General features: G+C 42.5%; 1 protein-coding gene across 1 annotated transcript in view; it reads right to left on the bottom strand.

The window, feature by feature from the left end:
• Nucleotides 1–14661, bottom strand: part of WNT2 (Wnt family member 2) — a 227455-nt gene that overhangs the window by 130618 nt on the left and 82176 nt on the right. Inside the window, exons 3-4 of the mRNA XM_075342519.1 lie at nt 8293–8570; nt 6089–6353 (exon numbers count right to left, since the gene is read on the bottom strand). Of these exons, the coding sequence (XP_075198634.1) occupies nt 6089–6353; nt 8293–8570 (543 nt within the window). The remainder of the gene's footprint in view (nt 1–6088; nt 6354–8292; nt 8571–14661) is intronic.

Here is a 14661-nt window from a genome sequence, read left to right on the forward strand (position 1 = left end):
CACTGTGGAGAAGACTATTAACGGTATTGGCGCGTGCTCAGATTTTCTTCTTTTTTTTCACATCTGCACACGCAAACCTGCTGCTCATAGTCTTCACCGTAGATTTAGTGCTGAAATTTGTACACTAAATTCCTGCACCAAATCTGCATCTTCTGGCAAAAAAACCCGCATCAATATCGCATCAAGACTGCATCGCGATAGGGTGTGTTTTTTTTGCCAGAAGATGCAGATTTGGTGCATGAATTTGGTGTATAGATTTCAGTAGAACATCTGCATTTCCTGGGAAAATATACCATCAAAACTGCATCACATTTTGATGTGTTTTTTTGCCAGGAGATGCAGTATTGGTGCAAGAATTTGGAGCTTAAATTTTTTGCACCATATCTGCATCTGCATATCTTTTGATGGAGATGCATACATTTTGATGCATCTCCATCAAAACAAATGCGGTTTTCTACTAGGAGATGCAGGTCTCATTGAACTCGGTTCACTTGAAGTGAGGTCACTGAGATCAATTAGGTCAGTTTTCCCTGTGGTCACAGGGATCTTTACTTTTCATGATGGCTTGTACACAGTCAAGGCACCCAGTGACAGAGGCAGCAAAACAATCCCAAAACATGTTTGAACCTCCATCATATTTGATTGTAGGTACTGTATTCTTTTCTTTGTAGGCCTCATTCCGTTTTCCGTAAACAGCAGATTGATGTGCTTTACCAAAAAGTCTCATCTGTCCACAAGACACTTTCCCAGAAGGATTTTGGCTTATTCATGTACATTTTGGCAAACTGGAACAATTTCAAGGGTGCCAATACTTTTGGTCATGACGCTATAACAGAGTTGGATGCGTTTCTCATAGCAAATGGCATTTTGGATTATAAGTAATTTAGTGATAGATCATATATAAAAGGTTAAGGAATATTGAACTTGATAGACCTTTGACTTGTTTCAACCTATGTAATCCAGAGGATTCCTTTTTTAACTGATACATATGGTTTTATTGGGTTCATGAGGTAAATCTTGGGGATTAAGGTTGTGCACTGGGGTATTTCACTAGTTTCAGTTGACATTAGATGAGTTTGTTAAGAGACTGCTAATTTGAGTTTGGTTTAATGTATAATTATCTTTTTGCCTGCTGTCACGGTCGTCCCTTTATTTTTTGCGACTAGTGACGAGTTCAAGGTTGGGATCCCTTATTTGGGATTCTACATTTAAATGAGGTTTCATTTCTTTTAGTACATCAGGAGTTAATGTCAATTTTTTTTGTCCAGCAGTTCCTTCGTAATTGGTGCAGCTGCTTTGTAGTCACAGCCCTTCAGGCTTAAATAGAAGGTGTCTAACCAGCAATCTTTGCTGAAGATTCAGTCATTTGTTCTCTGGCTCCATTGGTGAAAGGACATGTGAAGGCTTATTCCTACATTTTGACTTTATGGTTTGTTGTTTTCCCCTGTTTGTCTTTCCTTTCCCTGTGTGTATTAGTGCAGTTGGTGGAGCTAGTGTCTCCCACCAGCCAACACACTAGTCAGGGCCATTACAGGGTTTTTCTTAGGGTCTCAGGTTTCTGTTAGGCAACACTTGAAGAGACTGTATAGGGCCTGGTTAGGAGTGTAGGATCAGCCACAGGTGAAATTAGGAGGTGTCCATCTAACTCTCTCACTAGAGCTAGGGCCTACCGTTGTTATTTTGTCCCCCCACCTGTTGCACTGTTGTTTGTATTTTTTGTCATTCGTTCAGACATTGGTTGGACTGAACGCGTCCGCCACATATTAAGCATTACACCTGCCTACCAGTGTGGTTGTTGGTGTTGGAGTATCTAAAATATAACATTTGGTTTAGTTCCTGCCATGTCTTTGGAACAAATCACGTAATTGCTGATTTCCATTCTATTTTCACTTGGCAGAAGGTTGGCGAGCTATAATGAGTAGGGACAATAGTGTCACCAGTGGAGACTGGTTAAGAAGGCTGTATGGTTGGGAAGGAGTATTTTATAACACTGGTCATCAAAAAATAAAATCATCAGCAAAGGTAATACATCTGTTTTATGGAGTTTGATGTATGCTAGGTCTCCCATGTGATATGCTCAAGTTGTTCAAATGGTCTTTGTGACTGGTTGAACATGAGGAATGTGGCTATGCCATTTGCTGTTCCCATGATTTGGAGAGGAGAACCCAAAAATCTTAGTGATGACTACTACTTCTGTTTTGTCAAACTGAAAGGGAACCTGTCAGGTGCAATATTCACCCAGAACCACGAGCAGTTCTGGGTGCATACTGCTAATCCCTGTCTAACCGTCCCTCTATCTTGTAGCATAGATAAAGAAATCTTTAGAAAAGGTATTTCTAAAGATCTTTTATCTTATGCTGATGAGCGCAGGGACTAGTCCCAAGGGTGTTATATCCCCTGACTAGCCGCCCTCTTATCATGTTAGTACATCCACAATTTTTTATTTTTATAGTTATTTTTATGTATAATGTGAGTGTTTGTATGACCGGTATTGTAACAGTCGAACATCCTGCCATGATTTGAATTGTGGAGGGCGGATCTGCTAACGTTGCATCATACATGTGTATATATAGAAGCTCCTTCTGAGTTGTTGATGTATTGTTCCTTTGATGTCCTGTGGAAGGAGACAGATGTCTCTGAAACACATAGACCTGTACGAACAATAAAGGAATTATATTAACATACCATTGAGTATCAGCGTGGTATATATCCGATTTCTACCTACGTCTTACTACACATCAACCCAAAGCAGAGGATTTGAAAAGAACCAGGTAGGTAATGGAAGCCAATAATTATGGTTGTCTTTATAACTATAGTTTTAAGACAGACTGTTGTGGTGAAAGTATGTGTATTCCCTTGAACAGTGTAAAGAAGACAGTCCATACAGGCAGTATTATTAAGAAGCAAATGGCTTTCTACCACATTGAATGCAATTTTTTTGCCAATGACTTGTTTTTAGTTTCATGTGGTCTTCAAGTAATGTTTGACAATAGCATTCTGAAGTCACTAAGGTGTCCGGCCTAAATCTTAGGTTTTCAGCTGTGTGAAAACCAAGGGGTATAACAAAATAAAAGATTCTTAATTAATTGTTTTTATTTTTTTAGATTCTTGTTTCCCTTGGTTTGGGTAACTGAAGCCTCAAATGGCACAATGGAGTTATTATAGCAAAATTGGCCTCCACAATTTCTTTGATTCTGTGAAGATGTTCTAGAGCTGATATTTTTGGTTGGGTGGAGGTCGGAGGTCTGTCTAAGGGTACATGTTCTCCTGTTTGGTGGTTGATTATTACAATGGAGATGAAGTGGTGGAGTTGAAGGCAGTTTGCTCACCATATTGGCATATTGTTTCAGCTATGGTGATAATTTACATAACACATTAACTGGTTTAATGGTTGATTTTGAAATAAAAGATGTGGCTTTGACCTATGTCCGTCAAAACAATTTATGTGTGCTTGTGTCTTATTGAGCCAATGGCAGCAGTAGGGCCATAATTGATAAGGGTTAAAATTTTATTCTCTGCAGTCACGTCAGGCGGGGCCTTTTTTATACTGTGCATGACAAAAGTGAGTACACCCCTCCCATTTTTGTAATTATTTTATTATATCTTTTCATGGGACAACACTGAAGATATGACACTTTGATACATTCTAAAGTAGTCAGAAAGTAGTCAGTGCACAGCTTGTATAACAGTGTATATTTGGTGTGCTCTCTAAATAACAAAACACACAGCCATTAATGTCTAACCACTGGCAAAAAAGTGAGTACACTTATAAGAAAAAATTGACATATTGTGCCCAAGATGTCATATTTTGTGAGGCCATAATTATTCTAAGGTTGCTATTGGAATCCTCTTCCACTCCTCAATGATGATATCGTGGAGCTAGTGGATATTAGAGTATTTGCATTTCTCCACCTTCCCTTTGAGGATGCCCCACCATCAATAGGGTTTAGGTCTGGAGACATGCTTGGCTAATCCAACACATTTACCCTCAGTTTCTTTAGCAAGGCAGTGGTTGTCTAGGAGGTGTGTTTGGGGTTATTATCTTGTTGGAATGCTACCCTGCGGCCCAGTTTCTGAAGGGAATGGATCATGCTCTGCTTCAGTAAGACAGTATTGGAAGCCTCAGACATAAAACAGAGGAGGATCGCATGACCTAGGGCTCAGCGTGTCAGGTCTCCCCGTAATGTCTTTCAGTTACCCTGACCTATAGCACAGTCAATCATGAGGGAGGTACGAGGTCACTAATGACTCATACCTACTATAAAAGTTCAAGGAAGAGATGCTGCTGCCATTTTGTGGGTAATAGCATATAGAAGAGAGGGATGGAGAACTCAGTTACAGAGACATAGCACACATAATGAAAATTGGTGTGTGAGGAAAAGAAAATGGTACACAGTAGCCTTGTAGCATGCCACTTCTTAACCCTCATCTCTGACTTTCTCTGCAAGCCCCAGAAAGTCAGTCCATGATAATCTCCTAAAGACCTCACCCAGGCTTCAAAGGAGACCTTGATTTTTGCTATATAGAGAAATGTCATTGCATTTCTGTACATAGCACAAGTGATTAGAGGAAGGCAGGTTACAGTGCCCTAAGGGGAGAAATAAATGCAGTGAAAAGCAAAGACAATTTAAAAAATATGTAAAAAAAAAAAATGTTCAAATCATTCCCCATTAAAAATAAAGGTAATACAAAATGATTGCTGCATTCAGAAACGTATAATTAACCTAATTAAACATCATAAATGGAAAAAATTAAAGTACGCCAAAATTACACTTTGGTCACTGCAATACCACAAAATGCGATCAAAATGTCCTATCTATCCAAAAGTGATATCAATAAAAATAACTCCATACACCGAAAATTGAAAACATTACAGGTCTCAGAAAAACGCGACACAACCCCAACCCAACCAATGTTTTTTTTAAACTTCTTATTTTTTATCATCACTAAAATAATAAAAAACTGGACATGTTTGATATCTCCGTAATCATAATGATGAGCACAATTACATTGCCTGGTAATTTTTATCACATAGTCGGCACCGTAAAAACAATTCCCACAAAAGAACAATTCCCAGAATTATGTATTTTTTTTTCACAACTTTAATTTTTATCCCATTATCTAGTATACTAGGTGGTAAAATGAATGGTGTTATTCTAAAATACAACTCGTCTGGCAAAAAACAAGCCCTCATACGACTAAGTGGACAAAAAAAATAAAAAAAAGTTATGGCTCTGGAAAGATGGAGAAGAAACTGAAGAGACAAAAATGGAAACTGGCCATGATCTAAATGGATTAAAAGAAACACTATGGTCTACTCTATTTGCACAGCACAACATTCATTTTTGCACTTTTATAGTTTGCTGTACGTTTGCTATATTTTCAGTGTTATGCTATTATTGTTTAAATACTTCAAACCACCATTTATTCTGGTTTAGTATCTGAGAATTTATGTAGGTACAGCACTCAATAACTAGCACAGTCTCAGTGGTGACTCTTTAAAAACGGTTTGCAAAAGAGTGGCAAATGAACTAGATAATAGAAAAGGAAACACTCATGTCTTCTGATGTTAAGGGTGTGGGAGGCTGTGGAACAAACAGCAGCGGCACCAAAATTGTAGACATCGGCTGTCTGGACAGAAGCAGCAGCATCAAGCAACAGTTACCCAATAACTTGGGTAGGTATATTATTTATTGCAATTTAAATATTTTTTAAAAAAAAAATTATTTCATATTTTAAAAATGAATGTTTTATCTCCATAACAATTCTACGTAGCAGAGTTCTATCAAAACATAATTTGGGTTGTCTTTGTTGGCGATTGTTAGCCTAACGTTTCTTGATTTTATTCAGGCCGAATTGACAAATTTGTTAATTTATTGCACTAGGTTGTGTACTGTATTGACTATGAGTAGACTTGACTTGAGCTTTTAATGTTTCTTTACATTTTCCTGGTCTTGTTCTACATGGGGGCCTGTCCATGGCTTGCAGCCATGCTTACTGTATAAAATTTTCAATTTTCAATAAAACGAGATTAAACATAAAATGTAACTTGGGCTAAAAATTCTCCATTATACATTTTGGGACTTACCAGCATCTCTGTCTCTGTTACAGTAGTCGGGTGAATTTTCAAAGTATACAAGGTCATTGGATGTTGGTTTGTTAAACCTTTTATTTGCCACTGTAAATCCTGTACCATCTTGATTCATAACAACTTGTATAGCTCCATTGTATTTTTTTCTCAATAAATCTCCAGATTTTCGAAAATCCCCCATGGTCAGCCAGCATGTCCTTAAAGTACAAGACCCACTCACTCCATGGCATTTGCACTCCTTTGTCATAAACCTCTTTACAGCCTGTGGTGGGTAAGCAGATTGTGATGAGATGTCTCACTACTTGATTTACTTTATACTTGGAATCAATGTGAGAAACCTAATACATATACTACATACTGTAATTTAGTACATTTGCTACCAACAGTTATACCTATAACTTTAGAACAACACACTTGCTTGATAATTATACAAGATGACTGCTCATTGAACAAGGAATTCTAAGGCGGGCTTTGCACGTTGCGACATCGCAAGCCGATGCTGTGATGTCTCACGCGATAGACCCCGCCCCCGTCGCAGGTACGATATCTTGTGATAGCTGGCGTAGCGAAAATTATCGCTACGCCAGCTTCACATGCACTCACCTGCCATGCGACCGTCGCTCTGGCCGGCGACCCGCCTCCTTCCTAAGGGGGCGGGTCGGGCAGCGTCATAGTGACGTCACACAGCAGGCGGCCAATAGCGGTGGAGGGGCGGAGATGAGCAGGATGTAAACATCCCGCCCACCCCCTTCCTTCCGTATAGCCGCCGGCGGCAGGTAAGGAGATGTTCCTCGCTCCTGCGGCTTCACACACAGCGATGTGTGCTGCCGCAGGAACGAGGAACAGCATCATACCTGTCGCGGCAGCGTAATTATGAAAAAGTCGGAGCCTGTACCGATGATACGATAACGACGCTTTTGCGCTCGTTAATCGTATCATCTAGGATTTACACACAATGATGACGAAAGTGACGCCGGATGTGCGTCACTTTCAATTTGATCCCACCGACATCGCACATGCGATGTTGCAACGTGCAAAGCCGCCCTAATAGTTACTTAAAGGGAACCAATCACCAGGATTTTCGTATATAAACTAAATTCAGTGCTGTACTTGCACTATCAGGCTGATTCTCTACATACCTGTAGTGGTCAGCTTGAATGTTTAGGTTTTGAAATCCAAAAAAGTAAAGTTTAAAAATTTCGGCAGCTACTTGAGTGACAGTTGCAATGAGGCAGATAATATATTCATAGTTATCCCCTCCCTCTGTTAGATTTAGCATAAGAATTATACAAACAATTCACTTTGTTGCAGCACCTGTGTGAGGTCATACCCATGTGACCTAGTATCCAGCTTTGTTGGCTGAGGCCCCTCCCCTTCTGGTCACATGGGTATGACCTCACACAGGTGCTGCAACAAAGTGAATCGTTTGTATAATACTTATGCTAATTCTAACAGGGGGAGGAGATAACTATAAATATATTATCTGCTCCATTGCAACTGTCACTCAACAAGCAGCTAATTTTATAAACTTTACTTTTTTGGATTTCAAAACCTAAACATCCAAGCTGACCACTAAAGATAGGTATAGAATCAGCCAGATAGTGTCAGTATAGCACTGGCTTTAGCTTATATACGAAAATCCTGGTGATTGGTTCCCTTTAAAGATCTAAACTACACGAGTTTGAAGCCAGGGCGTGTACGCTTGGCTTCATAGTACACATGACCGAAAGTCCGGGATCATGCGTACTGAGCCAAAATCCAGGAGTCAGACTTGATGGCAGCAGAGAGGTGAATGCGACATTCGTCTGACGATGTGCATTAATTAGCATATTAGCACGCCCACAGGGGCGTGCTTACATGCTAAGGGGGCTGACATGCCAAGGGACTAACACCCTTGCAACTAGTCACTGGCCTCATTAGCATATCATATGCGATCCTTAGAAATACTTTTTCTAAAGATCCCTTTATCTATACTACTATCGGCTGGGAGTGCTAGGCACAAGGATTACTAATATGCACCCAGAACTGCTCTTGGTTCTGGGAGCATATTGCACCTGACAGGTTCCCTTTAAGAGAAATTTACTACATCAAACAAAAGCACTATAGAAATAGATGAAAAATGATCAATTCTAGATTTTCTCTTGACACCTCTTTTTGTCTTAAATTTAACACTTTCAAATGTCAGGTAAATGAATAAATACCTTTCTTCCGACTCTGTTGTTGTGAAGGTTCATGAGGGCTCTTGCATCTTTTCCTTTCTTCTCTCTTGCATCCACAAATGATCTAGCAAATCTTATCCCATAGTCTATGTTATCACTGCAGCCACCCCAGTCGAAGTTACCTCTGCTGTCCTTAGATGAACCTTTTTTCTTTGGATCACAAGAGCAGGACTTGAGTTCTCCTTGACTGCAGGCCCTTGTGATAGCATACACTACTCCAGCAGAAGAGATGGCATATACAAAGGCTGATTCTCGGCTGCCTAAAACCAAATAAAAATGTGTAGTCAGATCCTCTAGTGATATATTATATTCTTTCATCTATCATCTAGCTGAGTATAAAGAGGAGCAGAGGTAACACAGGACTGCAGAACAGCAGAATTAGAATCTCTGTTTTAGTGATTGGTATAAAAAGTAATATTACCATATCAAATACTGCTTTACTTTAATATTACTTTTGCACATATACGGAGATGAAAAATGTTACTTTATCTTCATTAGAATGGCTATTCTGTGAAACATAATGGTTTGCCCACCACAGAGGCACACTACACCACTGCTATTTGTGCGATTTGTTCCATGGAGGACCAAATGAGTTCCTGCTCCTTCTAAATATACAACCTTCACATTTTTCTACAGCCACCACTGGGGGGATCTCACTGCATAGAGAGTTTTACAATTTCCATTAAAGTGGTTGCCTGAAGAAAACAAATGACCACCTGTCCATAGGATAAGTGATAACTTGATCGGTAGGGGTCTGACCACTATGATCTGGGTGCAGAATTATTAGGCAAGTTGTATTTTAGAGGATTTTGTTTTATTATTGATCAACAACTATGGTCTCAATCAACCCAAAAGACTCAGAAATATCAAAGCTTAATATTTTTGGAAGTTTGAGTGTTTTTTTTGTTTTTAGATTTAGCTATCTTAGGAGGATATCTGTTTGTGCAGGTAACTATTACTGTGCAGAATTATTAGGCAACTTAATAAAAAACAAATATATTCCCATCTCACTTGTTTATTTTCACCAGGTAAACTAATATAACTTCCCAAAATTTCGAAATAAACATTTCTGACATGCAAAAACAAAACCCCCAAAAAATTAGTGACCAATATAGCCATCTTTCTTTATGATGACACTGAACAGCCTACCATCCATAGATTCTGTCAGTTGCTTGATCTGTATACGATCAACATTGCGTGCAGCAGCCACCACAGCCTCCCAGACTCTGTTCCAAGAGGTGTACTGTTTTCCCTCCCTGTAGATCTTACATTTTATGAGGGGCCACAGGTTCTCTATGGGGTTCAGATCAAGTGAACAAGGGGGCCATGTCATTATTTTTTCATCTTTTAGACCTTTACTGGCCAGCCAGGCTGTGGAGTAGTTGGATGCATGTGAGGGAAACCTTTGAAAAATCAGTCTTAAGATATTTCTTGGCCCAGTCTTGATGTTTTATCTTATGTTTCTTGTTCAAAGGTGGTCGTTTTTCAGCCTTCCTCACCTTGGCCATGTCCCTGACTATGGCACACCTTGTGCTTTTTGATACTCCAGTAACGTTGCAGCTCTGAAATATGGCCAAACTGGTGGCAAATGGCATCTTGGCAGCTTTACGCTTGATTTTCATCAATTTATGGGCAGTTATTTTGCGCATTTTTTGCCCAACACGCTTCTTGTGACCCTGTTGGCTATTTGCCATGAAACGCTTGATTGTTCGGTGATCACGCTTCAAAAGTTTGGCAATTTCAAGACTGCTGCATCCCTTCGCAAGACATCTCACGATTTTGGACTTTTCAGAGCCCGTCAAATGTCTCTTCTGACCCATTTTGCCAAAGGAAAGGAAGTTTGCCTAATAATTAGGCACACCTTATATAGGAAGTTTATGTCATTACACCACACCCCTCCTCATTACAGAGATGCACATCACCTGATTTACTTAATTGATAGTTGGCTCTCAAGCCTATACAGCTTGAAATAGGACAACATGTATAAAAATTATCATGTGATCAAAATACTCATTTGCCTACTAATTCTGCACACAGTGTAGAATGAAGTGGCAGCATACATGTGAAGAGACCTTCTCCAATCATTTTCTATGGGGCTGCCGAGCGTTGCATTTGGCTTTTTCTGTCATCTTCATAGAGAATACACAGAGCGGCAGTCTGGCATCTAATTTGCAGTGCCATTTTTCAATGGTGTTAAAATTAATCCTCAGGGATAAAAATTTCCCATTCTGAAGATCGATGCAGGTCCCAGGAAAGCGGTGTCCTGTGGATAGGTGATAACTTAGTTTTACTGGAGAATCCCTTTCATTTTAATGAGAGATGTATACATATTCATGAATGAGCTACCACTAGTGGTGACTGGAAGTTGCTAGATTTATCATGCACAGTATAAGAGAAGCGGTGATTTGGGGGAAATTAATCAATTTATTTATTCCAGTTGTCTGGTAAAAATACACTGAAAAATATGGAGTTTGGTGTTCAAGTTTAGCGTCATCTTTAATGAAACATCTACTATACTTTTTCTGGTATTCAAGTCAACACCTATATCACAACCAGGGGCGTAACTACCGTGGTCGCAGCAGTTGCCATTGCAACCGGGCCTGGGAGGTTAGGGGCCCGGCGTCCGCCCGGCAGATCAGCAGCCAGCTCCTTTCAGTGAGAGAGGAGCTGCACTGATTTGTCACAGACCACGCGGCCACTATATGACCCGGTGCCGACACCGGGCCCCCCTGCCTGGTGTCAGCGGCTGCGGCGGCTCCCCCGTCACCGCGCACAGTAATGATGAAGCAAAGCGCGGCCGGTGCCGTGCTATGCATCATCATTCTCCTCCTGTGCCTGCACGGTGACGTCACTCCCGTGCGACTGCTGCGATGAGTGCACAGAGCACTGGACGGGAGGACACCGACCGGAGCACCGGGAGAACGAGGAGAGGGAAGGATGAGCAGCGGTGGAAGAGGAAAGCAATAAGGACGAGCAGCGGTGGAAGAGGAAAGCGGTGAAGACAGCAGCGGTGGAAGAGGAAAGCGGTGAGGACAAGCAGTGGTGGAAGAGAAAAGCGGTGAAGACAGCAGCGGTGGAAGAGGAAAGTGCTGAGGACAGCAGCGGTGGAACGAGGAGACGTGAAGACAGAACAGCGGTGGAAGGAAGAGAGAGGGTGAGTACTTGTTGTTTTTATTTTTTAATATAAATTAGTGAGTACACGGTGGCCAGAGGCATGGGAAGGCTGCATTATTATACATGGAGGCCTGGAGAGGCTGCATTATTATACATGAAGGCCTGGAGAGGCTGCATTATTATACATGGAGGCCTGGAGAGGCTGCATTATACATGGAGGCCTGGAGAGGCTGCATTATTATACATGGAGGCCTGGGGAGGCTGCATTATTATACATGGAGGCCTGTAGAGGCTGGATTATTATACATGGAGGCCTGGGGAGGCTGCATTATTATACATGGAGGCCTGGGGAGGCTGCATTATTATACATGGAAGCCTGGGGAGGCTGCATTATTATACATGGAGGCCTGGAGAGGCTGCAATAACATGGAGGCCTGGGGAGGCTGCATTGTACATGGAGGCATGGGGAGGCTGGCTGCTATATTATACATGGAGGCCTGGGGAGGCTAGCTGCTATATTATACATGGAGGTCTGGAGAGGCTGACTGCTATATTATACATGGAGTCCTGGAGAGGCTGGCTGCATTAAAAATGGAGGCCTGGGGAGGCTGCATTATACATGAAGGCCTGGGGAGGCTGGCTGCTATATTATACATGGAGGCCTGGGGAGGCTGGCTGCTATATTATACATGGAGGTCTGGAGAGGCTGGCTGCTATATTATACATGGAGTCCTGGAGAGGCTGGCTGCTTTAAAAATGGAGGCCTGGGGAGGCTGCATTATACATGGAGGCCTGGGGAGGCTGGCTGCTATATTATACATGGGGCCTGGAGAGGCTAGCTGCTATATTAAACATTGAGGTCTGGGTAGGCTGGCTGCTATATTACACATGGAGGCCTGGAGAGGCTGGCTGCTATATTAAACATGGAGGCCTGGGGAGGCTAGCTGCTATATTATACATGGAGGCCTGGAGAGGCTGGCTGCTATATTATACATGGAGGCCTGGAGAGGCTGGGTGCTATATTAAACATGGAGGCCTGGGGAGGCTGGGTGCATTATTATACATGGAGGCCTGGAGAGGCTGGCTGTTACATTATACATGGGGGCCTGGAGAGGCTGGCTGCTATATTATACATGGAGGCCTGGGGAGGCTGGATGCATTATTATACATGGAGGACTGGTGAGGCTGGGTGCATTATTATAGATGGAGGTCTGGGGAGGATGGCTGCATTATTATGCATGGAGGGCTAGGTGCATTTTAATATATGGAGGACTATGTGGTGCAGTATAATATATGGAGAACTATGGGGTGAATTATAATACATGGAGAACTATGAGAAATTCATTGTAATAATTGAAGGGCTACTTTATACATGGAGGATTATGGGGGTGCATTATAATATATGGAGGACTATGTGGTGCAGTATTATATATGAAGTACTATGGGGTGAATTATAATACTTGGAGAACTATGGGAAATGCATTATAATACATGGAGGACTATGGAAGTGTATTATAATATATAAAGGTTTATGTGGGACCCCTTTATACTATTTGGAAGGCTATGTGGGGGCCATTATTGTATTTGAAGAACTATATACAAGGGGGGACAAAGATACAATCAGGGGATGGGAACGTTTTGTGCTGAGGGGAAAAAGGCTCTTTTCCTCAGCACCCAGCTTTCCCATGCTCTGCTATACATCTTCTCTCAGCACCCAGCATTCCCATGCTCTGATATGGGAAAGCTGGGTGCTGAGGGAAAGATGTATAGCAGAGCATGGGGAAGCTGGATGCCGAGGACAAGATGGATATCAGAACATAGGAAAGCTGGGTGCTGATAGAGGGATTTCAGATCATGGGAAATCTGGGTGCTGTATGTAAGAGCCAAGTGTTAGCATCATTATCCAGTACCCCGAGTGTCAGTGTCATTATCTCGTACCCCAAGTGCCGGTGTATGTGGAGGGGGGCCAAGGTCTGAACTTTGCACCGTGGCCCATCAAACTCTAATTACGCCACTGATCACAACCATGAAAGTGGGAAAACAAACCACATTGCATATAGACACCAACAACAATTATATATGTATATTTTATATATACAGTATATATATATATATATATATATATATAATGTGATATGATCACTGGTACTGTGCTGAGAGGGTTAATGTGGGTTACCTGGGCCGGTTTGTTATGGCCAGCTAAAGAGATGGGTGGGACGGTTGTTCACCATATCTCCACCTCGGGGTGTGGTCCCAGGGGTAAAAGTCAGACCTCTGGACACACCCATGGCCCTGCTCTGGATTTCCTGTGGTGGAGGAAGAAGCCGGGTTTGTCTGTGGGTGGAGGTGTGGAAACCTGCTGTCTGAGAAGGCTATGTTGGGACTTTTATCGCTGAACTGACCCTGGATACCTGGTGTTTGAGAACATGCCTGTCTCCTGCTTGCAATGCCATGTTATAGGCAGTATTGGCAATCGGCTTTATGCACGTTGAATAAAGCAGCCTGAGATGAAGGAAATGCCTCCCGTGTCTACCTGAAGCACGCATGCTGAGTGAGTACCCCCCAGGTTGCAAGGTGCAACATCACATATGGTGGAGAATGCGGGCAGCGTTCCCAGGAGCACGTGGTGGTTATTCGCTGCTGTGGATCGGTGGGTCCACGAACAGGGACGGCGCACTCAAGCAGCTGGCGGTGAATCGGCAGGTCGGCAGGGTTCTGTGCTGCAGTGGCGAGAGACCAGCGACCCAGAATTGCGGGGCCCTGCTGGGTGAGCAGTGATACACCACAGGCTGGAGATCCTGGTTGTACGGGCGGTACAACCCGGAAAGGTCAGTGGTATTCTAACCCCCCGTCTTTGACCACCAGGTATTACCTATTGGAGCGCCCCTCCTGCTCCTCTTTTCGTTGCAGCATGGAGGGGCTCCTGAAACACCTGCTGCAGAGCCAGCAGCACCAACAGCATGTGCCAGGAGGTCCAGGGTCAGCAGTGGGGGCTGAAAGCCAAAAAGAGGGAATGATTCATGCGGATGTTGTGGAGGAGCTGTACCAGTTCCTGGTGCGGGGACAGCAGGAGCTGTCAGTGCGCAGCTATGTGGCACCAATGGACCAGTTTGAGCGTTCCCTTCGGGGGCCGGTATGGACACTGGGTGTCCAGGAAGATAATGGGGAACGGGGTGAACTGGGGGATAAAGACATTGCATGGAAACCACAGAAACCCCAAAAGGGGGCAGAGTCCCA

Source organism: Anomaloglossus baeobatrachus, chromosome 4, assembly GCF_048569485.1.
Source record: "Anomaloglossus baeobatrachus isolate aAnoBae1 chromosome 4, aAnoBae1.hap1, whole genome shotgun sequence".
NCBI classification, from domain to species: Eukaryota; Metazoa; Chordata; class Amphibia; order Anura; family Aromobatidae; genus Anomaloglossus; species Anomaloglossus baeobatrachus.